The 27,968-nt window shown below is 42.1% G+C and overlaps 1 protein-coding gene across 1 annotated transcript; it reads left to right on the forward strand.

Annotated features, from left to right (window-relative positions):
- Nucleotides 1-1,588: 1,588 nt before the first annotated feature.
- Nucleotides 1,589-27,209, forward strand: LOC104944982 (RNA binding protein fox-1 homolog 2-like). The gene is made up of 7 exons (XM_010770596.1): nt 1,589-2,688; nt 9,445-9,495; nt 21,785-21,988; nt 22,409-22,570; nt 23,098-23,151; nt 23,292-23,384; nt 27,084-27,209. The coding sequence occupies exons 1-7, from the start codon at nt 2,437-2,439 to the stop codon at nt 27,207-27,209; spliced, it is 942 nt and encodes a 313-aa protein (XP_010768898.1). The 5' UTR covers nt 1,589-2,436.
- The last annotated feature ends 759 nt before the right edge of the window (nt 27,210-27,968 follow it).

Here is a 27,968-nt window from a genome sequence, read left to right on the forward strand (position 1 = left end):
GCTGTGAGGGGGGGAGGGGATTTTTTAAAGTATTGGACCACCCGAACAACTGTTCTAATAGAGTATACAACTGTTTTATAAGGCTCTAACAGCTGCTAAGCTTAGATAAAACTGTTGGAAACAGCTGGCCTGACTTTGTCTTCTGCCTGCCATCCCCTCTGACACTTAAGCAAAGCATGTAGGAGTGGATCCAAACGATGGGGCTGATTTACACAACACATCTATTTTAGGTGTAGCTCTGCACCATCCAACAGCCATTTTAGTTCAAACATAGCCAGTATGTTTATTTGTTGAAGAACCAAAGTGCAAAAGTAGCAATTTATTGCCTATTTGGTTTACAGGGTGGCAAGGAATGGAACCTTCTTGGAAGTCACAGCTCAAAAGAAATGGTCCAACAAATATTACTAGTAAAAGCACAATGTGTCCATTTTTTAAAGGTGCTGCTAAGTGGGTTATGTTTTTTTTGTAGAAATAGCTGTTTCCCCTCACTCCCAGTCTTCATGCAAAGCTTAGCAGATGATCTCCTGGCTTTAACTTCCTATGTAACAAAATGTGAGTGATCTTTCTGCTAACCCAGAAAGAGCATGTATTTTCCTCTTTCATAAAGGTTGTATATGGTAACTATGTAAGGGCACACGCAAAGGAGGCTGCACAATGTGCATATCAATTGTTTATTTCTCTTTTCAGGGTGACATTTCCATCTACAAGATCTTTCTCAGGCAAGAGGAACTAGAGAGAGACAAATAAAGTATTTATTTGGAGCAGACAATGTGTAGACTTTCTTTATACCCAGCGGTTGAGCATTTTGTGCCTGAATGTGAGCATGAACACGCATACTGGCACCTTGGCATGTTCAGCATGAGATTGGTGGTGTAGTCAGGGGAGGCTAACCACTCTCACGCCCTGCAAGTCAAATGGGAGACTTTTGAAATCATATTTTGCTTGTATTAGGCCTATAATTTGCTACAGCAAATTGCCTTTGAAGTATTTGCTTCTCATGGTAGCCTTTGACCACTGGGTGTCATCCAAGCAATAAAAATGCCAGAGGAACAAGCCAGGTACTCCATGCTGCATGACTCACAGCTGTGCTAGTGTGGAGACCTTGGCCTATTGGTTGTGTAATGAGTTAGGAATGAAATCTTCTAGAGCTGGACTTGATAAGACCAGACTGTTGTTCTGCCATGTAATGTGACCACCGATAAACACGTTTTTTGTGTGTAAAAACGGCCTCATTAAGATGTTGGAAATGATGTACCGGTAAAAAACAATAGCGAAATGAACACATGATTTAAAGGCTTAGGTTTATACTGTGACAGCGTGGTCGTCTCACTGCCATAAGACCCCCCCCCCNCACAACACACACACAACACACACACACCACACACACACACACACACACAAGTTACAACACACACAACACACACACACACACACACACACACACACACCTCCCCTCGGTGAAATGTATGGAAGCACTGCGGCACACTGCGTGTATTCTGCAGGCTGCATGGCTGCCTGGCTCAGCGTTCAAAGGGAGAGCGGAAGATAGGAGGAGGGGAAGGACTAAACCAAGAGGGGAGGAGGGAGGACAATTTCCTTTCTGTAACACACACGCTACAAGATCACACCGGGAAAACGGAGAGAGGAAAGAAAATTATAGGCGAGAACGAGAGAGAGGAAGGAAACACCGCAACACCACCGTCGGTTTGGTTGTTGTTTTTTTGGGGTTGAAATCGTATCTCCTTTTCACGCAGACTTGCGGACTAACATGGGGGGAAGAGAGAGCTCCTGACGCGGATTGACTTTCAGTGAACCTCTGCTCTTTGGTGCAAGTCTGTGGCTAATAGACGGGGAGGAAAAAGGCGACAGCGAAGACATGTTGAGATTTCTTTCGTCTTGAGGTTGCCGTATGATGTTGATGTTGTGCTCTTAAAAAAACAGACGGCTCCTCGTAGAGAAACAAGACGAGGCCAAATGGAAATTGGGCGGTAGGTTATGCTCACGAGCCATTGTTTTAATCCGTGTTTATTTAATTGGCGTGTTATGATCTGAAATAACGTAGGCCTCTTAGGCAGCCCTGCATACACGGTCAGCAAACGGGATACAAAGCTGCTGGTATTTTAGGGGGACATGTTTGGATTGAGACACTGTATTGCAGTAAGGTAAAAACTGCGTTTACGAGCTTTTTGTTTTTTTAAACAAACGCGGTGGATAGATTACATTGTTAAACCAGAGAGACAAAACAGTTCAACTCTTCAGGGGGTACAAAGGCCCAGTAGAGAATACAGTAGAGGCTCATTTGCAGAATTATTGGACCATTTTATCTGCAGTGGAACACCGTCCACAGACTGACTTTAAGCACAAAGGTGCACAGGATTAGGCAGTCTATTTCACCCCCAGTTTAGCAAAAGACAGGGGACAAAATAAGATTTTTAAATGTTAATGTCTACCGACGTTGCATCCATCATGCTGCCTGTATCCCGGGGTCTCATGGACCGGGATAGAGAGCTGGACCCCATGGCCGGGGTGCACCCTAACGTGGGCGGGCCTGCTGCGGTTGTCCGGGGCATGAAGCGCGGAGACCCGGAGCCCGACGGACTGACAGCGGCTGCTCTGGTGGACTCTACCGGGGCGGAGTGCAAGCGTCCCCGGATCGACGGTTCGGGAGGGATCGGCGAGATTGGCCAGGTGAGCAGGATACTCTTTTTCCAAATACAGTAAATGCAGCCACGATTGCTAGGGCTAATGACACGCGTGGTGTAATGATCTCTTGGGGTATTTTAAAGTGAAGGTCTATTTCCTCTGTTTAGGTTGTAATCTGTTCATGTCGAATTCATATTTGCAGATACAGTTGCAGCAGAAAGGCCACCATTGACAGTCCATTAGCAGCACTACAGGACATACCACCACATTTCTCTGTACATGACTACATGCTGATAATTCAATTTGACAAGGGAGTTGCAATATTAAGCATTTAATCAATGGTGCTCACTGGGCTGTTTAGCTACAAAATAGCATTGTAGCTTCTATATTGCAATCCAATTTTAGAAGATTGTACAGTGCCTTTGCACAATTTATATCTTGTAATACACCATGCCAATCTGATTGTTTTATATCCAGGCTAATCCAGCATCTCTTTTTAAAAGGTTTTTTTATGTGCGTAGGCTACTAAATAACTTGTTACCTAATAGCAAGTCCAATAGTCCAATGTGTATCAATTTGTTACATTACATTGTTGCTTTAACTCCCCAAAGAGCTGCCTTTCTGTGCAACTATAAGTACAGCCCAGGCAGTCTCTGCTGAGGGTGGAGAATGTAAACAAACGTGACCTTTTCATTATGCAAAGAACCCTCTGCCATGTGGCATCATGGTGGGACAACATTTGGTTTAAAATGTAAATTGATGTCAGTGTTTGCTTGTGTGATCTTTGAGGAAGGGGAGTGGACAGGAGGGGCTACTTGAAGTAGGCCTCCAGTTGTATTAGGGGGCAAACAGCCCAAACCTAATCAACCTAATTACCTTGAATCTCAGAACCCTGCTTTTACCAACAACACTGCTGCACTGTTTTGCCTCTTGGTCTGTGCTTGAATCAGCAAAAGTGAACGACTCTCTTAACCTATTTTCTTGCAATGTCAGTCAAATCTATTTGCAGGTTTTCTCCCTTTGAAGCCCAACAATGGGGAAATATTTCTTAATAGAGCGCTGCAGGAGGATGTCCTGGACATCATTAAGGTGTATTATGTAGGGTGAGGCACTCTATTGGAAAATGGAAAGCTATTTCTTTGCCATTGAAAGCGCTAGTAATGGAGGTGAAGTGGCCTGTTTGCCTCTGTGTGGAAAACTAAATAGCTTGCTTTACATCCTTTTGCTGTTGGTGAGTGCTGACAGACAGGCTTAGGAACGTAATGCACTTAGAAACAGATGTGAGTGGAAGAGAGTGTGTGCTTGTTTGTGTGTGGGTAGAGAGATGTGCAGATCAATAGCTTCAGCCCCGAAAATGTATTGAATGTGAGCTGGCTGGACAGTCCGGAAATAAAAGTGGGAGAGATGCCCCCCTCCCTCCCTCCCTTCCTCCCCCTCTCTCAGTTGGTGCAGGAACAGATTTACCCTATCACTGGCAGTAAAGAGGCTTTGTTTCCAGCTAATGGGATCACATCTCATACTGGAGGGGGCATTATAACCACACTGATCCTGTGATCCTTATCTAAGGCAAACAGGTTTATACAACACACATGCAAAAATTCAAACCTATTGGTATGATGTAGATAAAGATTTTTTTTTTTTTTTTACTTATATAATTAAACTTAATTTATAAGTGGAAGGACCAAAAATGCGCTGTTTGCAGCTTATCAAATGTGAAAATATCCTGTTTTTTTTGTTATTATTTAACTATCATTAAAATAAATATGTTGACCTCTCTTCGGACAAAATAAGACATTTTAAGACATCACATTAAACTTAAAGGTTATTGTGATGTGTGTTTTCTCTGAAGTGTTATTGATGATTTATCAAAAAGATGCCACCTCAGGGAAACTGTAATTGACAATGTATAGATTAAATGATCAATTGATTTAATTGATACAATATGATGAATATACTTGTCAGTTGTGACAAATGTTCTGCTTCATCTAAAGACTTATATTCACTTTGTTAGCTCAGCTTAGAGTTTTTTTTTTTAAATATACCAGTTTGTGTATATAAAGTTAAACACTTTGATATATTTGTATACCCCATAGAATGCTGACTCCTCAAGAAGCAAATTGGGTTGAGTGACGTTACATTTTCCTACTTTTTAAATCGCAGCACTCAGCTTTCAAAGAGGCATCTGTTAAAATGCACACTAGCTCTTCTGTAAAGCTAATCTTCAGAGGGGCATAAAAAGATGGAAAATGTTACAGCAAACCGTTTCCTGGCACTCATAAAGTACCTTGTCTACTTTCCTCCATCCTTATTCCATTTTAAATGTAATAACAGCATCACGGCACAAGTTGAACTCTGACTTGTGATAAAAACCATTTCTACCACTGCTGTCCAATAATGGGATCTTTCCCATTCTGTTGTTGACGCTGCTGTTTTTCTCATTAGGGGCATGATGTCAACACAAAGCGGGGGTGGAAATGCTCTGTCGAGTCAAATCTGCAAAGTTTTCGCAGAGCAGCAGTGCATATATAAATCATTGCAGCATGCAGTGGATGACTGAATGCTCAGCTAACACGGACGAATAAAGATCACTAAGTGCAGTCAACAGTACGAGTTCAAATGTTCATGGCTGCTCATAGAAATTAGCTGCTGTGCTGACCTCCTGCCATGGACACTGTGCCCGTCCAATAGTATAGGTTTTAAATTAATATTAAGCTATCTACTGCACAGACCACCAGCCACAGTGCTGCCAATAATTAAAAAAATAAAAACATTTTCAGGCCGTTATGCATTCCAGTGCTGCACTGGGGAAGTCCTGCGTTTACCGGATGGCAGGGGTTTCATAACAACACTGCATCTTCATCCCGAGTCGGTTTGGGGAAATGTTGAGAGTAGGTTGTCCGCTTGAATATCCATCTGCTTTACTGCTGAGTGGCTCATGTTTTGTTGTCACTGCGTAGGAACCGGGGCTCTCTCTAACCTAATAAGGTCTTGCCTGGGGTGACAGCGGCAAGGACAAATGACTTGATACGGACATTAATGTTGGTGGATCACCCTCTGCACTTTCATCTCCGCTACGGCACTGAAATAGCAGGGAAACGTCAGCAAGAAAAATGAACTCTTGTTCAGAGCTGAGAATATTTATTTAGTTTTTCTGGACCCGGTTTTGCTGTGATAAACTGACAGCAGAGGTCTGTTGAATGGATTATGTTTGAGAGAGTCCTGCTTGGGGACAGATTGGATGTGCTTTAGGTGTAGCCATCCTCACATGTCAATTGTAGTTAAGTGATTTGTTACCCTACAGTGATGATTATGATGTTGTTTGTATGCTTATAGTTAATCATGTTCATTTAGATCTAATGCTTCATCCATGCTTTATCTCTTATGATCTTTTGTTCGACAACAACAATATATATTTGGCTGATCCATATACTTTACAAATAAATATTTTCTGACAGATTGAAATATTTCATTTCATTTTTATTTGTCCCGCTCATGGTACGCAAAACCAAATATACAATAATTGCCACAAAACATGACTACCAAAACACCATTGAGCGAAAAGGAGCAGGGATTAAAATGATATCAATATATCATTTAATAATCATAGACCATAAACATAATGAGTTAATGAAAATCAGTGAAATCAATCTTCACCCATGTTGCTAATTCACTAGTTGTTTAATTATTATAATTCTTTAAATGACTAATCAGCTTTTTCCAGCCCCTTTTTTATATAATGTGAAAATGTACTGTTGTTTAACAAACATGACTGGTAAATCAGAAATGTTTTTTTTTATTTGATCTTGAAATTATCTTGTGTTCTGAAATGTTTTGACAATTAACTGGTTAACCAAGAAATACTAAGAATAATTATTAGTAGTAGTACATAATTGATAAAGTGCTTCAGATTCGGTAGAAATATGTGAATTATTTATTACACAGTTTGACTGCACTTTTGGAGCCCTGTGCTCATCAAATTAGGGATTCACTGATCGGCCATTATATATAATAATAATAATAATAATACCATTATTAAATTAATTAAAACAAAATGTGTACAGCACTGTGTGCAAGCGACTGGGATAATTATTTTGTAATAAGGAAACAAGTGTGGTTTCAACACGGCTTTCCGAAGTTTGTAAAGCAACATGGAACGATAAGGTATAAATGTCTAAATTGTTATTTATAAAAATATTGAAATCCAATACCACATTGCTTATACCTCATCCACCCATTTGAGTCAGTGTCAGACTGATATCAGTATCTAATTTCAAACAGTAATGTAATAAACACCAGATGAAATATAAAAGTACGCAGCAGACATTTTTTTTATGTCATCACCATGGTCCCAAAAAGTCCAGTTTCAGACTCAAATGTTATTGTTATGGAATAATCATGGAGTGTGATCATAATAGGCAATTATGTTGTGCAGTAGATAATTACATGCAAATACTAATCTTCTCCAATCAGGTCTGAAATAAATTGGGCGATAAAAATAGCTTTATCTTAACATGCAGATCAGCGCAGTGAACACCAGTAGATTCCGTTGCATGTGATGCGCCAGACGATACTGCTATATGGTGATCATTGTGGCACAACCATCAAGCCTGCCTCAAAGATCCTCTTTGCCTGCAGCCAACACCGTGCTGAAAAAGCATGTGTAGGTTTACTGTGGAAAGTCAGAGGGATGTGAAGTACATTGAAGGGAAATAAACTTCAGATCATCGGCCGACTGTTTGGAGGCTTAGCACATAAGTGCTCTGTGGATGAAATGGATTCACATCCTCCTGAGTGTGTGGAGTGCCCTGCCTCGCAGTTAGGTAGGATGACTCTCAGAGCAGTGAAATGTAGTTCCTCTTCCACTCCTCTTCAAAAGAACAGCAGTCCCAAGGCACGATAGGAATAGATACGAGTCTTGTGACTAAATTAGACCCCACACACATTCGCAAAACAATCGCACACAAACACCTTTCACCACCTGTGGTTTTTGGAGAAGAGTGCAATGGGTTTGTCTAAAATGAATTGTATTGTAAGATAGTTTGAAGGAGAAAGTTGCTCTGCGCTTTTTGTACATCGCTTGTCCTCCGATTTTTATTATCACAGGGTCGGCCCTGTTCCCTCCCCCCCCTGAGCTCGCCTTCCCTCCCCCTCCACGCCATCTGTTGACTTCAAGTCATTTTGTTACTTTCTCCTGATTGCTCAGCCGGTCTTCCCCTGCTGTCCATTCTCTTGTTTTAGCCACCCAACCCCCTAAAACACCATCACCACCCACAGACAAGAATAAGCTGTGTTCCATTCGTCATCATCGACAACATAAAGCATGATTAACTATCGTACCAAGTCTTCTTGCCTCTCATGTACTGTGATGGTGACTGCGGTGCTGAGAGGGAGACACACTCGACTTGAGCAGCCCTCCCTCTCTCATTCCTCCCAGTTCCTTGAGGAAATCAAGCACATGACTCCGCTCATGTATGAGTCATTGTCTTTGCTCCCTCTGTCTCTTTTCCCCCTTTGCTGTCCATTTCCCATTGTATTTCCATCTCTGGTTCCTCATTCAGCCTCTCGGAGTATGATTTCCAGATGTGTTGCCCCTCTACCTCGGTGTAGCTTACTGCCCCATAAGCCTCTTTTTGTCTCTAATTTTTTTGGTTTGGATTCCATCCTCCTCCATACCTCCTGTGTGTTGTGTTTAGAGTTTGGACTCACTGTACAATACTTTATTCATGTTATTCAAGCCTCTAAGAGGTAATACATTATTTAGAGCTTCTGCCTTCCAAAGCCAGTTCACTAAGTACATTTTTGGCTCTGAGATAGACTCACACAAACTGCTTTTTTTCGACCGGGAAGATACTTCCTTCTCCTCCCCTCCCCGACCAAGCCCGGTACATTTGGAAACATTGTTCTTTGCTTTAACGAAAAGGCCCTATGGGGTCCAAAGTTGGATGGCTACAGTATTAATCAGGCGAACTGAAGCTTTAAAGTGTGCAGAGCAAATGTTCCCCCTGAGGATAGAGCAGATGAGGGGGGGGGGAGGAGAGAGAAAGGAGGGAGGAGCTGAGTTGTTTTCTAATCTAGTGATATGAATCCAGAGACAGGCAAATCTGTTTTCCTCCTTCAAAGTGTGCTGTAATTGCTGCGTAAAGCTCCCTTTTTTAATGGAATATATTAGCATAAAAGCTAGAACACAGTGTTATGAGTACAATAAAAGAGAGTTACAACTATCTTCCTGTAATAGGGACATGATTTCTGTAAAATGTTTGCTTCCAAACAAATAGATTTTTTAGGGTAACGTACCATGTTAAACTATAATTACTCACCAGATGTCAGATGTGTCCGTCTTTGCTTTACACAGCCAGAACACTGAGAGGAATGTGTCGGGGATTGCGTCAGTGCTCATGATGCCGTTTCACACCAACGGGCTTCATGCTCGCCGACACTCCTGACCTATTTATGATTTAAGAGCCGTGGTGAAAGCTCTTTCTTTCTGCTCGTCTTTCATCTTCTGCTCGCCTGATCTCACTCGCCCCCGTTATCACGTCTTTGCAGGCAGACAAAAGCTCCGCTGGGTGGAAAACTCTGGAGGAGATGGCAGGAGTGTGTCACCGGGCGAGTTAATTTGATTAGGAGTCAGTCACGCCACAGCGCTGTAAAGTCAAATAAAAATGTGTGAAGGAATAAAGATGTGTGGGAGAGAATGAAATGGCATTCCTGACTAATAATAGAAAAAAATTACTTCAAAGGGATTTATTGCTTTGCAAATGACTGACCATGTGTCCAAAAATCTGCTCTCCTGTCTTTCAGAACAACGACCCTTTGACCCTTGGCTACCATGGCTACCCATCTCTTAGTCAGGTAAGGAGGCAGTTCATCTCAAACTTCATGTTTTTCTTAAATTCCTCCATCCAGTTTTCTGATAATTCTTTACCATTCATAAAACATTATTAAGGCTCAATGAAGATCCCTAAGCCAAAAGGTCAGGGGGGGGGGGTGTAGATTATAATTAATCAGTCATGTAGAAGAAGACATTCCTCCACACCCTTTACTCCCCTAGTCCAACTTTCCTTTCTACTCCAAACAAGAAGTACTGATATTAATCATTTTTTATCTTTTCAATTTTTGCCATTTAACCAGAGATATTCTAGTTTTTCACTCCGCAAATTAATACCAATTAACACCCATATGAAAGCCTATTAAGTATGTGTGCACGGCAACAATCTGTTTACTAGTGTTTGTATTAGTCTACTGATTGTGTTATTAGACTGTTCAGTTTATGTGGTTAATCCTTAGATCATCCTCCCTTCATCCTCTCATGCTCTGCCCATAATCTCTTCATCCCTCGCTCTCTGTGATACCCAAAAAACCTCTGGCTGCTTATCTGCACTCTATCTGTCTTAAGCCTTTGCTTGTACGCTCTTATTTGCTTCAGTTTCAGAGATTGATTTCTTGGCAGTCTGTTTTAGCGGAAGCCTGGAAGCCAATTAGCCAGTTTTCATTTCAATGGAAGATGATACATCTTTGATCCGTTTCCTTGCTAATAATAATAATATTCAAAGTAGTGTTGCGGCGCGCGAGCAATCTCACATTAGGATGTAAAGAGGTCAGTCAGGAGTTGCTTAAGGGACTCGGAAGTATGAACTGTCCTCTAGCTAGGGAAAAAAGTCAGAGGAAAAAAAAACAATGCGAGCCGTTGGAGGCTCCCACAACGCAGAGGTGCTAAACTGTCAACAGCGGTGTGAGGATGATGTGATCAAAGGCTCCTGAAAGGAAGAGCCTGGAGAGCAGCAGCAGCCTGATATGTGCAGAGAGGGGCGAACACTTTTCAGACATGACATATAGAACGTATCTAGCTTCTTTTGTTTTAAGATACAATTATTAAGATGACTAGCATTTTCATCGCCTTGACAGAGGTTAAACCCTGTTTTACCATTGAAAACCCTCGCAAAAGAAACAATATTGGCAACTATTTTGATAATATCAGTCATTTTTTATGCTGAGTAGTGAAACAATTTCATGATTTGAATCCAGACTCTCAAAGAAGAGGATTTCCTAATTGATATAACTTTGTAAACTAATTAGTTTGGGCATTTAGACTTTAAGTTAAACCATTTTTTTTTTGTCGTCATGTTTGGCCCCGTGATGATGATAAACAATTATTGCTTTAATTGAATCAGCAGATATTTCCAAAAATAAAATTACCAGTAATTGTTTCCCTACATCACAATAATGAAGGACATGTGGGTTGACAGTGAAGAATCTAAATCCAAAAAGGAGTCATGTTTACTTTCTCTGTATATTTAAATCTTGTATCAAACTCCATTATATCCAACATTTCGTAATAAAATGTAATTATTTTCATTATTTAATATGCTCTCGCTGTGGTTTTCATTGCTACTCGGTGAGTCTGCCTTTCCCGTGCAAGATTTAAATTGCCTTTCCATGCATAAGGGATACACAGGAAAAAATGCGTGCATCTGTTGGATGCCGTGCTGTTTTGTATGAGTAACGTATTACCTTGTTGGAGGACATTGTTGACTGCTTTATTAAAAAGGATGGGACATGATGCATCCTCTCGTCCCACAGTTTGTTTGGCTTTGATACACACGTCGTTCTTTTGTTGAATTTATGTTGGGGAACATGCCTTGGGCAGTTATTCCAGTCACAGTGGTTGATATACCCGTATTTAAATATGTCTGAGAAAGATATCTGGCTCTTTAGCTGCTAAATGCATTTGAAGCCTCTTCCACCCTATGTTCTCCAGCTAGTCGCTAACCTAGTGTATCCGTGGTTTTGCAGGCCAGGTAGGGTACAGGTTTTGTGCTTTTTGGCTGAAAACAGATGTTTTGTGCGGCTTGAAACATATTGGTGGAAGTGGTCAGTGTGAAACAAAAGAGTAAAGCTGTCGAACCAGAACAATGAGCTGAAATAGGCTAAAATGCACCGTTTGAGGAATTGATCCAGCTTTACAAAGCCCTTTGGTAATGCAAACAATATTGATTAGTCCTTCTTTAAGGATGATCAACTTCTTTCTACTTGAAATGGTCCGCAAAGGGCAAGAGATAAGAAGACAAAATATAAAAACCTATGGGGCATCAAGAAGAGGGAGGAGGGGGACTGCATGTCCCAACTTGGTAGAAAAACAACTGTTGTCCCAGGTTGACCTTCTCATAATGTCTTGCATACAAGAAAAACCTGCCTTCACTTCAACTATAAGCTGCATTATTACTGTGACTGTATTCAGACTTCAGCTGTGTTGTAATTTGTTATGGAAACGTTTCTGTATTAATCTATTTAGAGTGCAGTCGTGACTTTTACGGAAAAATTACTTGGGCGCTTATTCAAACAAGAAACAAACATGTAAATTGTGGGAACATTTATGTAACAACGAGCATCTCTAAAAGGGGAGAGAGAGAGAGAGGAGAGGCTTCTCTTCCTCTCCCAGTGGTGCCAGCAGCCCCAGTTAACTCACCTACATGTAGAAAGAGAACAGAAGAAGAAAGAGAGAGAGCGAGGGGGAGGGAGGAACTGCGCCATGAGAGGGAAACAAATGGGAGGGGAAAGTTTGCAGGTGTGACAGAGGCAGAGAAGTGGGAGGGGGAGGCGTCAGGCTATCTGGGTGAAAGAGGAGGAGGAGAGGAAAGGGCTGGAGAAGAGACAGAAGAGATGAGCAGGCAAGGGCACAGCAGCAAAACACAAGGCAGGGTATAGAGGGAAAGGAAGGAGCGAGTGGGAGAGAGAGAGAGAAAGAAAAGAGTGAGTGGGAGACCGAACGAACGAGCGAGAGAGAGAGAGAGAGATAACGAGGGGAAAGGAGAAGAAAGGGAGAAGTAAAAGCAAGCGAGGGAGAGTGACAGGGACAGAGGCCAGCACAGGAGGAGGAGGAGGAAGAGGAGGGGGGTTGGCATGGCAGACAGAGCGAGCGGGGGCAGAGAGAGGGAGATTTTGAATCTGTGAGACAGACAAGAGAGACTGAGCGGGTGAGGTGACACAGGCTCTGGGAGGGAGAGGAAAGCAAGGCAGTGTGAGAAGAGGAAAGGAGAGAGAGAGGAGCAGTTTGAGTTGTTGCACAGAATACGATGATGGGACTGTACTATCCTTCCGTGTTGTCGGTGAGTCTTTATCTCCATATATTCTTCCTATCGTCCTTTCTTCGTGTGTGTGCGTCTGCGTCTGCTGCTGTATCTCTTTGCCGAGCCTCCACTGTGCATGGAACGGCATCAGAGCGGGCTGTCATTGAGCATGAAATGTTAATTAACTGCTAACAGATGAGGACTCTTCTTGACCCGCTTCACTAGAGTGGTCTGGTCAGGGCATTTCAGACTCTCGTTCGGCACCCAGTTGCTACGAGGGACATAAACACAGAAACTAGCGGAGTAGGCGTAGATGACAGCGAGATACAGCGTTGGAGATCGTATCTCTACAATTATGATTTGCTACGGTGCAATGCACGAGTGGCGACGTGTTATTCTACGCTGTTGTTGTGGCATCTGTTCTCCTGCCCAGAGCTAGAAGCACACGCACTCTGAACATCTAGAGCTGCCACTGCCAGAAACTGTGCTCTGCCATGTATTATGTATGCTCCGGAGATACATAAAGTACAGCATGTTAGTCTGTACGGCTGGATGTAGCAGTATGCTGTTTCTGCGGTAAACTCTTTAGATATTTCTGAGTGGAAACAGTGAGGGAATAAGGGGGAGGGTGAGCAACGTAAAAAGTCTTTCTTCTTTATTGCCTCTGCAGCTGTCTCTGCACATCGCTCAAGCCCTGTGAGTGAAAGGGACAGGTGTCCCCAGAAAACAGTTGTCTTTTTACTCACTCTTTCTCTCTTTCTTTCTCCTCCTCCTATCTTTCTTCTGCATGTCCTCTATTCAGCGCAACACCTCCTCACTGTAATTTCTGTGTCACACATTTCACAAACACACAGCAGCTGAAGCACACAGTGGGCTGCAAAGCTGGTGCGTGAAGTGTCGTTCATATCATTACATTTCATTTGGTGTGAGTCAGGATCTGTGTGTGTGCATTTCTGCCTATCGTTGATTGTGCGCGTGCTTCTCGCTCCGCTGTACCTTGGATTCCTGCTCTCTTTAATGTTTGACCTCTTTTCTCCCTCCTATTGCTCTCCCTGGGGCCCTGGCAGCTGTTATCTCAATGTTTTCCTCTAAGAGCCCCTGGAAGAGGGGGATGGGTTGGGAAAGGAGTGAAAGAATGAGAGCGGGAGAACAGAAAATTGATTTTTAAGGTGATGGGACCCCCTCAGGCAATTGCTCATGGATTAAGAAGCTGGAATTGTGCAGAGGTAGACAAATGAGAGGAGTTGAAAGCAACAATATTGGGTCAACTGGAGAGAGCTAGTTTTCGCTGTCATGCAATTTCATACTGGAGAGCTGACTTTGCAGTTGTGTGTGTGTGTGTGTGTGTGTGTGTGTGTGTGTGTGTGTGTGTGTGTGTGTGTGTGTGTGTGTGTGTGTGTGTGTGTTGGTGTGTATGTGTGTGTGTGTGTGTGTGTGTGTGTGTGTGTGTGTGTGTGTGTGTGTGTGTGTGTGGTTCCCTCATGACTGCAGTAAATTATTAGTCCTTTTATTGTGTGGCTGTATGCTAATATATTTGGCCCTCGCTGCTGCAAGAGACTTGAAGTAGCACATTGGGTGCAAAAGCTGAAATATGTTCGCAAGCCCCACCTAAGCGTGTGCCCTAAGGCAAGGGAGAGATGCCTACCTGCTGCAAGACTACACACACACACACACACACACACACTGCCACGCTTTCATAAACTGTAACCGGGTCATGAGGTTTCATCCCCTTCCTCACCCACCCTTCTGCACCTCCCTCCCACCCTCCACAAATCTTGTTATTGATTTTTTGCAGGGTTAACAATGATGGTCGGTAAGTGATCCCAATGAGCTGTGTTGCCGTGGCAACTTGCATGAGTCATACATTTTGTAGGGATTGTTAAATGGTTTTAGGAGTGAGGAAAATGTCGTCGGGAGAGCCATGTGAGGTAAAAATCTTTTGAACTATGCCTCTTTAAAAATGAACAAAAAAGACTAAGAAATTGCCCGAACCTGGAGTTAGAGGAGCGGCTATGGCTTTTTGAGAAGCTATTTGCATCTCTAATCACTTCAAAAGCATTCGCAGTGAGTTATATGCCTGAATTTGAAAAGAACCTACCTTTTGAAAGAGATAAGGGATGCGCTCGCTGACTCTTGTGCGGTTGACAGTGACAACACCGTCCTATGGCTGGTTTGTGTGCATTTTTAAACGACACACGACAAACAGGCGAGTGCGTTTATTTGTACAGAGCCCTACCTGAGCTCAAACAAGACTAACTCGTTTGATGGTCTTACCTAATGTATTGAAAGACGCGTATGCACGTTTGGTAAACACATGTCCGCCTGCTAGTTTGTGTGTTCACCTGCACATTTGTTTGTTTGGGGTGGCGCGTTGCTTTTAATGAGAAATAAATGTGGACAAATAATGTCATCATCCTTTTGTTTGCAGTGTTTAACTTTCATAAAATGCTGCAGTGGAGCACAGCGGGCCATTGACACAGCTTGTGGAGGGATGACGAGGCTAGTCGTGCGTGTCGCCCTGCGCACATGTATGTTGAAGTGGGGTCTCCCAGAAAGGGTGTGTGAGAAAGGGGGGTCGTATGTGACACCCTACAAGGGGAGGATGGGTGTTTACTGGGAGGAGTTTGTTTGACAAGCAGGCATGTTACCCTATAAGGAGATTGAGAAGAGTGAGGGAGGAGGAGCCCAGGCTCCAGCGATATCTTGTTGCTATGAAGTAAATGTGCTTGATTGACATGAGTGGGGGCGGGACGTATGCAAGGGTCCCGTCTGGATTTTATGAAGCGTAAAGAAGCGCAGCAGAGAGAGTGGGAGGAAAGGGAGAACAGCAGCAAGAGGAGCGCAGAAGAAGAGCAAGAGGGGGAGGAGGAGGAGGTTTTGACGTGGGATGGAATAATTTAACAAGAGGGTGTCTCCTGGCTCATCGGTATGCCACAGACACGCCGTAAATGTTTCTCCAGCTGTTTGCAGCTCGGGTAGCATCGGCATGGTGTCGGAAACCAATATCTGACTTGAGCACAGCTTCTCCATTTAATACAATTATTGAGCCAACATGTGAGCTGCTGCTAACAGCATGAATCACATTTTCCACAGTCAAGTTTGTTTGTTGAATTAGGCTACAGACTGATGGCTGCGGGCCCGAGAATGTAAGTTACTGAAATGCCATTATTCATGTGTAATGACCCGGTGTTGTCCTAGTTAGCTCTTAGCCACGTTCCTCTCCTCCTCCCCGTCTCCTTGTAGCGTAGTGAGACTCCTGCAGACGGGCCGATTTTATAACATGTCTCCTCAGAAACACTTGCTGTTGCTAACTGACCCGAAAGTAAGCCACCGCTCTGAGTCACTGCCTTTGCCTGGCCAACGCATACACTTACACAACCCTTAATGCCTTAACGCCCCAATGGCAGGGGAGCGGAAGCACAAACGCGCACACATGCTGATATGCACACGACATGTACACAAACAAAATGTACACAAAGCTGAGTGCTGGCACAAATGCACAGCCAATCCTTTTCTGTCTACAGGGCAGTACTTTTCTTCAAATTGAGCAGGATTGCCCTCCCTCCTCCGTCTTTGTGTTCCTGAGAGAGTGGAGAAAAAAAGCAGGCCACACTATTTTTGTAGATACTGGGCTGTTGACACGGTGTATCAGGAAGAGAGAGGGCTGTTGAGATTCGGGTAAAATGGATCTCCTCTGAAAAGGCCAGTCGTCGAACACAAATACAAGGTTGTTTTTGGCTCCTATTCCTGCTTCTATTTTTGTCTGGCAGAAGGAGCGGCAACAGCCGGGGTTGTCCATTCCCCTGCTAGGCTTTAGTCTGTTTCTGTGCGTGAGCAACGACATTAATGAGGAGGATGTTTTGATTGATAGGGATATAATCTGCTCAGTGGTATAGACTGTGGAGATAATATATAGTATCACAGCCAAGATTTGAAATCCTCAAGTCCTAAGTGTGCAGTAATAAACATTCAAGTCACCATCATACTGTCTTGGTTCAATCACAACTTGTCAAGTCCAAGTCTGACTCATCAGCAGATGAGTGAATTTTCTCATGACTCATCAATGCTGGGACTCGAGTAAAACAACGGGAGCTGCGATGAAAATGTAAATGCAGAGGAGGATGGTAGTTTTCCCAACTCTTTTGATAAGCGGTAGAATGTTTTTGCTCTTCGTCTGTAGACAATATTCTCTGCAGCAACCATTTGGATCACCAAAAAAACTATTTTCCCTACGATATTGGACAATACAAACGAATGATTAGGCATAGCAGTGCACTGGAAAAATGCTCACATTAGCATGCTAATATGCTAATGTTTAGAAGGTGTTATGTTTATCAGGTTCACCGCCTTCGTTAAACTTGTTTAGTGTGCAGTGTGATAATGTCATTAGTTTAGAACAGGGGTTCCCAACCTTTTTTCCCAAGAGCCCCCCCAAATGACTCTTGGGGGGGCAACAGCGGTAATTAAAGTTTAAAAGTCTCAAAAATGCTACAACTACTGTCACAAACTGGATGAATGTGAAGTATTTTGTTAAAGGAGGATGAAAGCGTAATTAAGGAGCACCATTGAGTGACTTTGATGGTTATTGGACTCAGGATTAATTCATTCAATTAAAGGACGGCGCAAATGAAAACAATTCACAAAGAGATTCAACTGTTTAAAACACATGCTCAAAGTAAGCCGGATTTTTCCGATGTGTTTATGTGGATTCAAAAGTCGTAAATAATCTACAAAATGGAGGAGACCAATCTGATCGGAGCAACTGTGACAAATAATACTGCAACCGGCATGAACAATGACTATGTTTTAAAAATGCGCTTATCCAGAAAAGCCTGGTTTGGACACTTTACGGGCAGAAGAAACATTTCTATTAAAAAAGAATTATACATGTCTGTCTTTTTATGCCTTTAATAGCTACTAACTTGAATTTTTATTTTAATTAATCAATTTTTTTTATTTTTTTATTGTAATGTAGAGACAAGGCTTTTAGTGACAATCATGCATTGCTTTACAATTATATGTAATAAAACTAAAAAATCATGATATTTGGCCTCAAATCATCTGAGGCCTGGCGCCCCCCCTGCGATCTTTGGCGTCCCCCCCCAGGTTGGAAACCACTGGTTTAGAAGATCTTTTGTCAAAATTATTAAAAGCATATTATTTTTTACCTAATCTGCTAGATGAAATGCATCATCAGGGGAGGCACAAAAGCGGTGGAGAGATCCACATTTGTCTTGTTTTTCATTTTTATAATAAGCTGTTTGCTAACATGTTGCAGCAATAAGGTAAAACTCTCTACACGTAGGTAAAGTCCAAGTGTATCGCCCTCTTTTTACTTTGTTCATTTCACCACTTGACCCAACCGGGGTGATCAACTTTCCCTTTCTAGTGTGACACAGGGGCAGGTCTAGTTTCCTTATTTCTGTTTGTCATGCAAGTAAGTGGGCTCTTACCTGGTAACTTGGCATGATTCTAGGATGAGCAGATGTAAGAAGAAGTCTAAATGTTTCTGAAGAAGTGTATCATTTAGCACATAATGTGTTGATGTCTCCTGCTGTTTAAAGCCCGATCTAAACTGACTAATGTTTCTCATCTCGGCTCTCTTTTTCTCTCACTCTCAAACCTAATGAATGCAGGATGTCTCATCAGAGGATTTCAGCTCATGTGCACATTATTACCATCAGTGATGTAACAGTGTTACAGAGAGAAATGCCTTTGCATATTAACACTTTTCTGGCCTATTTTTGAGCTTTTGTAGATTAATTAGAGCCTAGAATTCTAACTACTATTGAAAGAAAAAGGTATGAAAAGAATGGTTGACAGGAGAATATGCCCACGTTGAATTAAGTTTCTGACTGACTGAGATTGCGATATCGCAGATCTAAATATGTATTTACTTGCATGATGATATTAAAACATTTACAGGGCAGAATGAGCCTGTGACTATAATGACTAAATGTTTCTGAAGAAGTGTAACGGTCATTCTGCCACTTGAAACTTGGTTAAGACAGGAAAGCAAGGATGTGAGGGATGTTATCACGTATCAAATTCTTATTCTAAATACTTGTGGACAAGATTGGAAGAGGTTCATACAGCTGCAGGGTTTAGAGGAGCGGACACAGCTGCTATTTCAAAATGTGAATGCAGTTTAACTTGGACTCTGCGGTCAGTAATCTGGCGGCTGTGAGACTCGAGTGCTCGGCACAGCCAGAATAGAAACCATGTTCTCCATATCCTGAGGTGGAGACTCTTCACCTGGCAGGAGAGCAGCAGAAGCGGTTTAGGTAGGATGTGTGCAGTGAGTGGGATGGCAGTGCAGAGTCATGATGAACACACATTTACTGTACGTTATCGGGGAGAGGAGGGAGTGAGGTAACAGGATTGCTGGTTGTGGTTATCCTGCTGAAATCAGGCCAGAGCTGCAGTCATAAAAGGTTCAGAGTATCTCAAAGCATTCACTGTTTTCTCAGAAAATGTGCTTGGAAAAGTGAAATGGACATCAGGTTAACTAGGTGAATTTATTTGAGTAGAAATAGAGAGTAGATATTAAATATGTTTGTGATGTTAGTGCCAGAGATTTGTAGTGTTGCAGAGGTCTTTACTGTCTTAAACATGTATCTGTGTCTGAACACTTTTGTATTACAATTAAATATGGGTTATTAGCTTCATAGTAAGTGGTTATTTTGCAATTTTATTTTTAAAGTCTTGAGTATTGAGGTCTGATTAGTAATAACTTATATTTACATTATTGTGCTTTGGGGATATACAGTAATACAATAATTAACATAAATGTCTTTATAAAGCTTAAGTGCATCAATCAGGGTTCATTATACAATTTGTTAAATACACATGAGCCACATTTTTGTTATAGAGGTCCTGACCTGCACGGCAGGGGGTGGCATTTTCTAAAAACCAAAAAAAACATTTAATATGTAATGTAACATACCCCAACTAATGAGATGATGTTTTAATGTCTACCTGTTAACTGATTATTTCTGTAAAGTCACTTATTTTTGATTTGTAAATATGAAACACTATACGTAAAGCCTGGTTGCATTACACATGTGTACCTGTGTCATTTACACGACAAAGTGTCCCTATCACTGTCAACTCGGTGCAGCTCTGCTGTCGCTGCTCTCATGTCACAATATCGATGTGATCCGTGTCGACCGTGTGCATCGCCGCTTTGTTGCTGAGTCGAGGGGCCCGGCTACCGTGTCACAGGTGTGACGCTGAGAAAGGTCAAAAGCTGGGAGACAGATGGCGTGTACACACAGACACACACTCAAACACACTTTTAACTCTCCCAAAGGAAAAGAGATCTATTGTGCAACTCAGATGGGCATCGCTTCAGCATCACACACACACACACACACACACACACACACACACACACACACACATCAAGCAGATGTCTAGTAAGCATCTCTCTAGTGGTATAAAGAGAAGCTGAATAATTATTTTATTAATAAACTATTGTTATTATTACCTGTTCCTAGTGCCACCATAATTAGTTCTGCTGCTAATAAAAAATGATAACAGTTCAAGTAATTATGACTCTTAAAAGTTGGAGGGAAACCTGAAGACAGAAAGAGCATAGTCATATACAGAAGCCATTGTTTGCCTTTTTTTTGTATTCTACTCGCTTATGTAACCTCCCTCTATTTGCATCTAAACTCAACTGGTTAAGCAACTGTTGTTTTTCATGATCTGACTTTGTGTCTTTTGATTACCTTCGTCTGCTTTCTAAAAGGAATTATTTGTTCAGTTTTGTAGTTCTTTATTTTTTATTTTCTAATATATCTTAATGTCAGACTGTGACAGATTGCCAGTGGCCTTTTTAATTAATGGTTGAACTGATAAAAACACCAGGGACAAAATGCAATTATGCCCAGGACTTTTGAATCCCCTTCAAGGTCTAATTCTTCATACTTTATAAAGCCATGCTAGCTGAATTTAATATAAGTCTGTACAAACATTCAGGAATAATTGTAACTACTCTCCACTTGATGCCATCATCAGTTCAATATTGTCCTGTGTCCATACGTTGTCCCATCGTCATCAGCTGTTTTTAAGAGTATGATAATTAGCTTAGTTTGCTTATCAAATGCCAGCATGCTAACTACTTAAAGTAAAATGGTATGATTTAATCCATGTTAGCATGATGATTCATCCTTAATCACAAATCTCCAGAGCAGAGCAACATGACTTTATACTTAGTCTTGCTATGAATATTGTATAATGCTTGGTCAATAAACCAACAAAAAAGATGTTCTCCCTACTGTCTTGAATTAATCTGCCATCTAGTGCTGCGTTAGCGAGTTATAAAAGGATCTGAGAGACAGTGGAGGTTTGTGTATCTTTTGCAGCCATGGATCAGAGACAGGGTCATGCTTCTTCCATCACTCATCACCTACCATCCCCCCCCCTTTTGCCCCTTGTCCCCGCTGTCTCCCTTCACTCTCCTACTATTACCATTTTAGGGTATCTATGCCCCACTGCCAACAGCCAGGAATGTGTGTGTGTGTGTGTGTGTGTGTTGTTATCCCTGTGTCGTGTTTGTGGGTGCCGGTATTGTTCTCCTACGCACTTGAATATAAGTAACATGTTTCTTTTCTGGGGGTAATGATGTTGTTCCCTGTCATATAATAATAGTGATACTTGGGCAGGCTTCCTCACTAACAGTTGGTCTTTGTGTGAGCATTTAGGTGTGTGGGTGTTAGCGTGTCAAAGGTGGCTTGTGAGCAGAGGCGTTTGTGAGTGTGTGTGCAGGCGTTAGACACTCACCATTGTAGAACACTGAGTATGGAGGCATCTGACCCTCAATAATAGATGTGGCTGCAGTGAATATTTAATAGGTGGGGGGTGTGTGGATACATGCACGCATTTACACACCCGTACGTGGGGAAATGGAAATATAATATCCACGCTTGTGTGACTTTTAGACTGAGGCTCATGGGAAAGTGGTCTCTGTGTGGTCGAGTGATGCTCTCTGTAAAAGATACTGTGGACGTTAGCCAGCCGGCTACTTTAGCTTTCACTCCTTCCTCACTCTTCTCTTCTTTTTCCAACAGGGCGCTCAGGATAATGCTGGCGGTCAGGAGGGCCTCGTACCCCCTCCTTTCTCTGCCTTCCCTCCACCTCCACCGCCGCCCCCCCAGAACGGCCTGGCCCTGGATTACGGGGGCAGCCTGTATGCAGCGGGGGCCGTCCAGGGCCCCGTGGAACTCGGTGGAGCAGTGAACAGTGCCGCCAACGCTGCCAGCCTCAGTGTCCAAGTGAGTGCCAGTCTCTTCCTCTGCAGCCCACATCAGGGCTTTGCCTTGAAAGGGCAGCGAGAGTGTGAAGGATCAGGTTCTAAAGATAACAAAATAGTAGAAATTCTCTTGGACGCACCAATCTGATTGTTTTTTTCCCAAAGATTAGAAGCATTTATTTGTTATTATACAAGTACAACGAGAAGATTAAAGCTATCAAAACATTCAGAATGGACAACATACAATTAAAAAGACTACAAAAAAAAACAAAAACACTTTAAATGAGTGCACAATATACAATAAAGACCCAGTACTACAATAGCACAATGCATACACACAATGCTAAGAATCGAGAGAATGACTGGCAGATCATTAGTAAATTAATTGTTTGTTGCAGGCTGGAGTGTAAACATTAAATTATTCCTCTTCCATTCTTCCCAGCAGTCAGATGGGTCCTCCCAGATTGACGGTCAGTCGGGTGTTGGCTCAGGAGGTGGAGGGAGCATCGGGGACGATACAGACGCCAAGGGGTCGCCCAAACGCCTCCACGTGTCCAACATCCCCTTCCGCTTCAGAGACCCCGACCTACGGCAGATGTTTGGTGTATGTAGACCGCAATATCCCCCCTTTTTACCAATATGCATTATTACATAACCTAGAAAAGTAGCTTTATATTAAAGCTTCTAGTAAGTAAAAAGAACGACTCAAATAACCAATACAGTGACAACAGCACTGTGTCTTCAGATTTCTATTTTTATAGTTTTATTTTGTGTCCTCAAATAGGATTTTCAAATGAAAGAAGTCTTTCTCCCGTCAGTTTCAGCTAAAAGTTGTCCTCTTTTTCATATTTGGATAAAAAACTAAACCTTTACCTGGAAAGCCATCTTGTAGAACGATTTTATATGCCAGATGTGAATATCTGGCCTTATGTTAGGCTTTTTGTAAGAGGAATGTTTTTGAAATGTGGTGCAGAGGAAAGAAGGATATGATGGAAGAAAAAAAAGACTGCCAAAGCTGGCTCAATGCCAGCTCATCGTGGTTGGTCAGTGCTGACACCCTGTGGCAAGAAGCAGTACAAGACTCACGTGCTTGTTCAGCCTCTAAATCTTCCTCACCTTTTTTTTTTACAGCAATACGGCAAAATCCTTGATGTCGAGATCATTTTCAATGAAAGAGGATCCAAGGTATGAAGTTATTAAAATGTGAAGGAAAAAAAACCTTGTTAACAGAAATGAGCTCAGCGAAAGATTAACGTGTATTTTCAACCCCCTCTCGCTCTCCCCCTCTTTTCTTTTTTCCATCTCCTCGTCTCCTCTGCCCACAGGGTTTTGGTTTTGTAACTTTCGAGACGAGTGCAGATGCAGAGAGGGCCAGGGAGAAGCTTCACGGTACGCTGGTGGAAGGACGTAAAATCGAGGTAACTCACCACCCTTGCCTTTTTTTGAAACGGTGACCATTTTCTCCTCTTCAGGAGTTTCCCCCTTCATGTCCGATAATTAGACTGAGTCTGTTCTGGTCGTTTCTGCCCCAGAGAAGGTTTCCGGGTGGCTGTATGTGTCTGACTCTAACCCCTCTGGCTTCACTATAGCATGGTGCAGTGGTGCCACGCACACCACGCACACAGACATCTCTCTGACGGCACTTCCTGTCGATGTTTATGCTGTCGTTGTTGTTGATGTTGTGGGCTGTCCATTGCACCTTGATCTTAAAGCTGTGTGGTTTGCAAAGCATGCTGTGTGGAGTGGCTACACAACAGGCATGGCCGGAAAGAAATCACTACAGCACGGGCGCTGTCGATATCCGCTTCTGTAACAGCATGTAGGATCTTTTCTCTTTTTTTGTTTCTCCTGCACCTTTTCCATCACCATCATCACTTCTGTCATGGTCATGATGAGTGGCCACTTTTGGTTTATTAATGATTGGAAGGGGGCGTTATTAGCCTCTCAGTTATTTTTCCTCTGAAAAAAATGCTTGCTGATGATTGTGAGAGGCTACTCTATGTTGCATGGATGGATAATAAGGTCAGATATCGTCATGGAGTTTTTCACTGATAACATCACACGGGTGACTCTGGGTAGCAGTCTTTTTTTAATGAATGACCGGTTAGCAGACTGATGCATGACGGGAAGCAATTCAGGGGGAAGTTTTTTTTTTTGTTGGAATGAGACTGCCTTGAGAAGTGTGGTGTCATTTCTGATGCTTCAAAAAAGCTGTTTAATTTCAGACATGCAAGATGGATGGTAAAAAACAATGTTTTGTTTACACACACACTTGCATCCACCACTGCTGAAAAGAACACCAGATATCACAGAAGTGCATTTTGTTGTGACATCTTTTATTATTTGTCAGCATGAGTTCAGATTTCAGTTGCAAATGGCCTTGGAGATCAGATACACCATGCTTATGCCATTTGCTCTGGCTCTTAAATTCACGCTTTATTTTTTGACTTGCCACTAAAGCTCCTCTGCATGCATGATCTCGAAAGTCTTGCACTCCTCTCTGTCTTTGTGTGGGTGGTGAAGGATTAAAAATATGGAGGGCGGAGAGAAAATGCAATAGATAGCAGTCGTTCCCTCTCCTGTCTTTGTTTCCTTTCTTTTTATTGGTTCTCCTCCATCTCTCTCCACTCTTTTTCACCAGGCCAGTCTGTACGTCTGTCTCCCAGTCTGTGTCCCCACCTGCATTTCTGCTGTCCATCCCTCCCCATATCTCTGTCCATTTCCCTGTCCTGTGATGAAGTTAGGTTTGGAGAAGTTTGATTTTAAGTAACTATTTTGTCAGTTATTTGAATATAATCTGAGCAATAATGACAGGTAGCTTGCCTCCTAAGGTAGATTTTTTTTATTTCTGATATTTTATGTTTCCATTTGTTTGCTCCTTTATCAACTTTTGATCTGTGTTTGTAGTGAGAGGCTAGGTCGTTGTCAAATGGCTGATACTTGTAGGTGACTGTTGACACGTGACCTGTTACATTACTTCCTCTCTACCAAGAAGTGGGGGTTGCTTTTCATTACCTCGTTTTGTTTATGTTTTTTTTTGGTTCATCATTTCTTTCTTACATATATTTTCTCTATTTCCCTGATGATTTTTGTATGTTGTTGTTGTTGTCAGTCTCCACGGTAACTGCTCGCGTGTCCTCACGCCGTTTCCCTGGCAACGGTAAGTTGTGTACACATGGCATCATCTTTGAATGACCCCTCCCCCCCAACACATCCGTCAAAAAAAATCTATAAAAAGCACCCAACACCCAAATGACGGCCCTCTTTACTGATAGGAGCCTGATTGATTGACAGAAGCTGATTGGCTAATCCTGTGATTGATTGGGGAGGTGGTGAATGAAACGATTACGAGGTTAGCCATTGATCGCATGGCATTATAAAGGCCACTTGTATAACTGAATGTACTGCATCTATCTGCAAGTGCAACAACTATGACTACCACTTCTTATGCATTCATTCCAATCACCTCTCTAACTGCATTCAGCATTTAATTCCAGAGCTGTATCCTGCATGGTTTACTCTCTTTCTCGTCATCTGTATGACGCCATATAGTACTATGTCATCTCTCTGTGTCATGTGTCAGCCAATAGCTGCATTTCTGCACCTTAGTGGGACAGCATGCCGAAGCATGAGTGCTATGTTAGCTTTACTCGAGAGAGGATACTAGTTGTCTGTATATCATGGTGTACTGTAGTACTTGATAATCACTTTCTATACCACTTTGTAGACCGCAGACAGTTGTAGAGGTATGGCTGTTAAGACTTAAAATTCAAATTCAAGATATATACCTAGATTAATATATTGCACCCCATATAAGATGCTTACCTTAAGCCAATCTTCTTTTCATTAGTAATATGTACATTTTTAAGCATTTCAGTCCTTTGTAATAAAGGAAAACAGCTGCTATGAATTCATTTGAAGACCCCGTCAAAGCAAACATAAATGCAATTGATTAAGACACGGCAGATTTGTTCCGATTCCTTTAAAGAGGTGTCCTTGTTTTACTTTTCGATCAGTTTGGTTCTGGATGGTGTGTGTTGGTGGTTCTGTGGTTCGAGGTCTCTCTGGTGTGCAACACTGATCTGGAATGCCTGGCAGTGTTTCACAACCATGGTTTGATTTGATTTTTTTTTGAGGAATGATATTTGCATCCCCCATTCTCTCTGTCTTTATTTAGTCTTCTCTCTCTTTGTTCTTGCTCCATTTATCATTTCTCCATTGTTGCTCTTGTACAGTTAGATCAAATGTAGGCAAACGGTCGGATGTACTTTTGTATGTGTGTATCGCATCTTGTTGTTTCTGTTTGTTCATTAGAAGAATTGCACATTTGGATGGATTGTTCACTCTCTCTCTTCTCCACATCATGTATGTGTTTTTCTGTGTCTTTTCATGTGGACTGGCTCCTTCTCCTGCATCCCTCTATATTTCTCTGTCGTTCTCTCCCTCCCCTCCTTTTTCTGTATGATGTGTATTGGACTGGGAGGGCTGCCAACCTTTTTTCGATTGGTCTCTTGCTGCATCTGATGCTTGCTGATTGGCTAGTTTTTGCTCACCTCTGGTGATGTGATGCGCTCTTGATTGGCTGCGTGTAATTTGTGTATGAACTCTTTGATGTTTTTGCATTGTGTTCAACTGATGAATCTGCAGCTTAATTCACCTTCTTTTCCCTCCTTTTTTAAAGGTAGCAATACAATGTTCTTGGATTTCTTTTTGAATGCTTTTGTTATGAAATATTTGATTTGTTCTGTGTGCCAATGGTTGCATTGTTTGTGTGCAAAACTGCCTGATTTACTCACCAGGATCCTTGTTTTCAATGTCTTTCTCCTTTTTAAAAGAAGTGCATGCATCAAATACCATCGCTGCTCATCAACAGAATTAACCTCTGTCATAAGTAAACAAAATCAAGTATAATTACACCTCACATCTAAAGCACCATATGAAGACGCTGATCATCATGTGCCGAGTATTTCCCTCATATCTCACAGAATACATTCAGTTAAAGGAAATGTAAACTATATTGTGATTGGATTCTACATCCCTTTGACAAATTCCTCAGTGCTTGTTTATCCGCTAAATTGGGTTGAATAAGCTCCTGACCTTTTTTTTTTGGTGTCCAGGTGAATAATGCCACAGCCAGAGTGATGACAAACAAGAAGATGGCGACCCCGTACTCTAACGGAGAGGGCCTCGCTACTCTGCCATACGGTAATGCAATCTTTACAATCTGTTTTGATAAATTGTGACAGTGTTTGATAATATGGCAGTCATAAGTTTCGAGAGTAATCCATTATATCCCATATCATTTTTATGAAGTTTCACAATAGAGTGGCGAAGTCCCTCCCCTTCCGGTGGACCTCCATGGGACCTTATTTCGAAAAGATTATGTATTGAAGTCAATGGAGAGAGAAAGATTATCTTTCGATCCCGTTTGAATTGTGCCACGAATTACACATAATGTTTTTCAATTTAAAAGATAATTTTGCAAGTAAAAAAAATAAAAATGTGTCGTAAAACTGTGAGGTAACACATTTGTTTGTGTGAAACGCTCAATGAACTACATCTCTGGTCTCGCAGAACAACACACGTCACCAAGATTGCCGTCACTACTGTCTTGTCAACAAAACGATTGACTACCCTCACTATCACCACAATGAAACACGTCCAGAAGAATGTCATGCAAAGCTGCCTGCCTTCCTTTGATTCTCTCTGAACTGCCTTGTCTTTTTAATGTTTAAAGTCAACAGGCCCGGACTGGCCATCGGGAGGACCGGGAGGTTTCCCAATGGCCTGGCCTGTTAAGTGGTCTGCTGACCTGAGGATTTTTTTTTTTTAATGTATATATTGTGAACGCAACGCTGCGCAAATGTGAGTCTGGCTCTGCCTCACAGAAATAAACAAGTTTCAATGTTTTTCATGTTATGATTAGATCATACACCAATGCCCTCGATTGGTCTCTGTGTGTCATTCAAGCTCGTGAGGGTGTGTATGTGTGGCGCGAGCGA

The sequence above is a fragment of the Notothenia coriiceps genome, unplaced genomic scaffold (genome assembly GCF_000735185.1).
Source record: "Notothenia coriiceps isolate Sejong01 unplaced genomic scaffold, NC01 NC01_scaffold00008977, whole genome shotgun sequence".
NCBI lineage: Eukaryota > Metazoa > Chordata > Actinopteri > Perciformes > Nototheniidae > Notothenia > Notothenia coriiceps.

Excerpts from the sequence above, each read along its gene's own strand:
- LOC104944982 (XM_010770596.1), top strand. The coding sequence starts at position 2,437 with ATGTTAATGTCTACCGACGTTGCATCCATCATGCTGCCTGTATCCCGG. Across the intron at positions 2,689-9,444 it reads GGATCGGCGAGATTGGCCAG|AACAACGACCCTTTGACCCT; the intron begins GTGAGCAGGATA and ends CCTGTCTTTCAG. Across the intron at positions 22,571-23,097 it reads ACCTACGGCAGATGTTTGGT|CAATACGGCAAAATCCTTGA; the intron begins GTATGTAGACCG and ends TTTTTTTTACAG.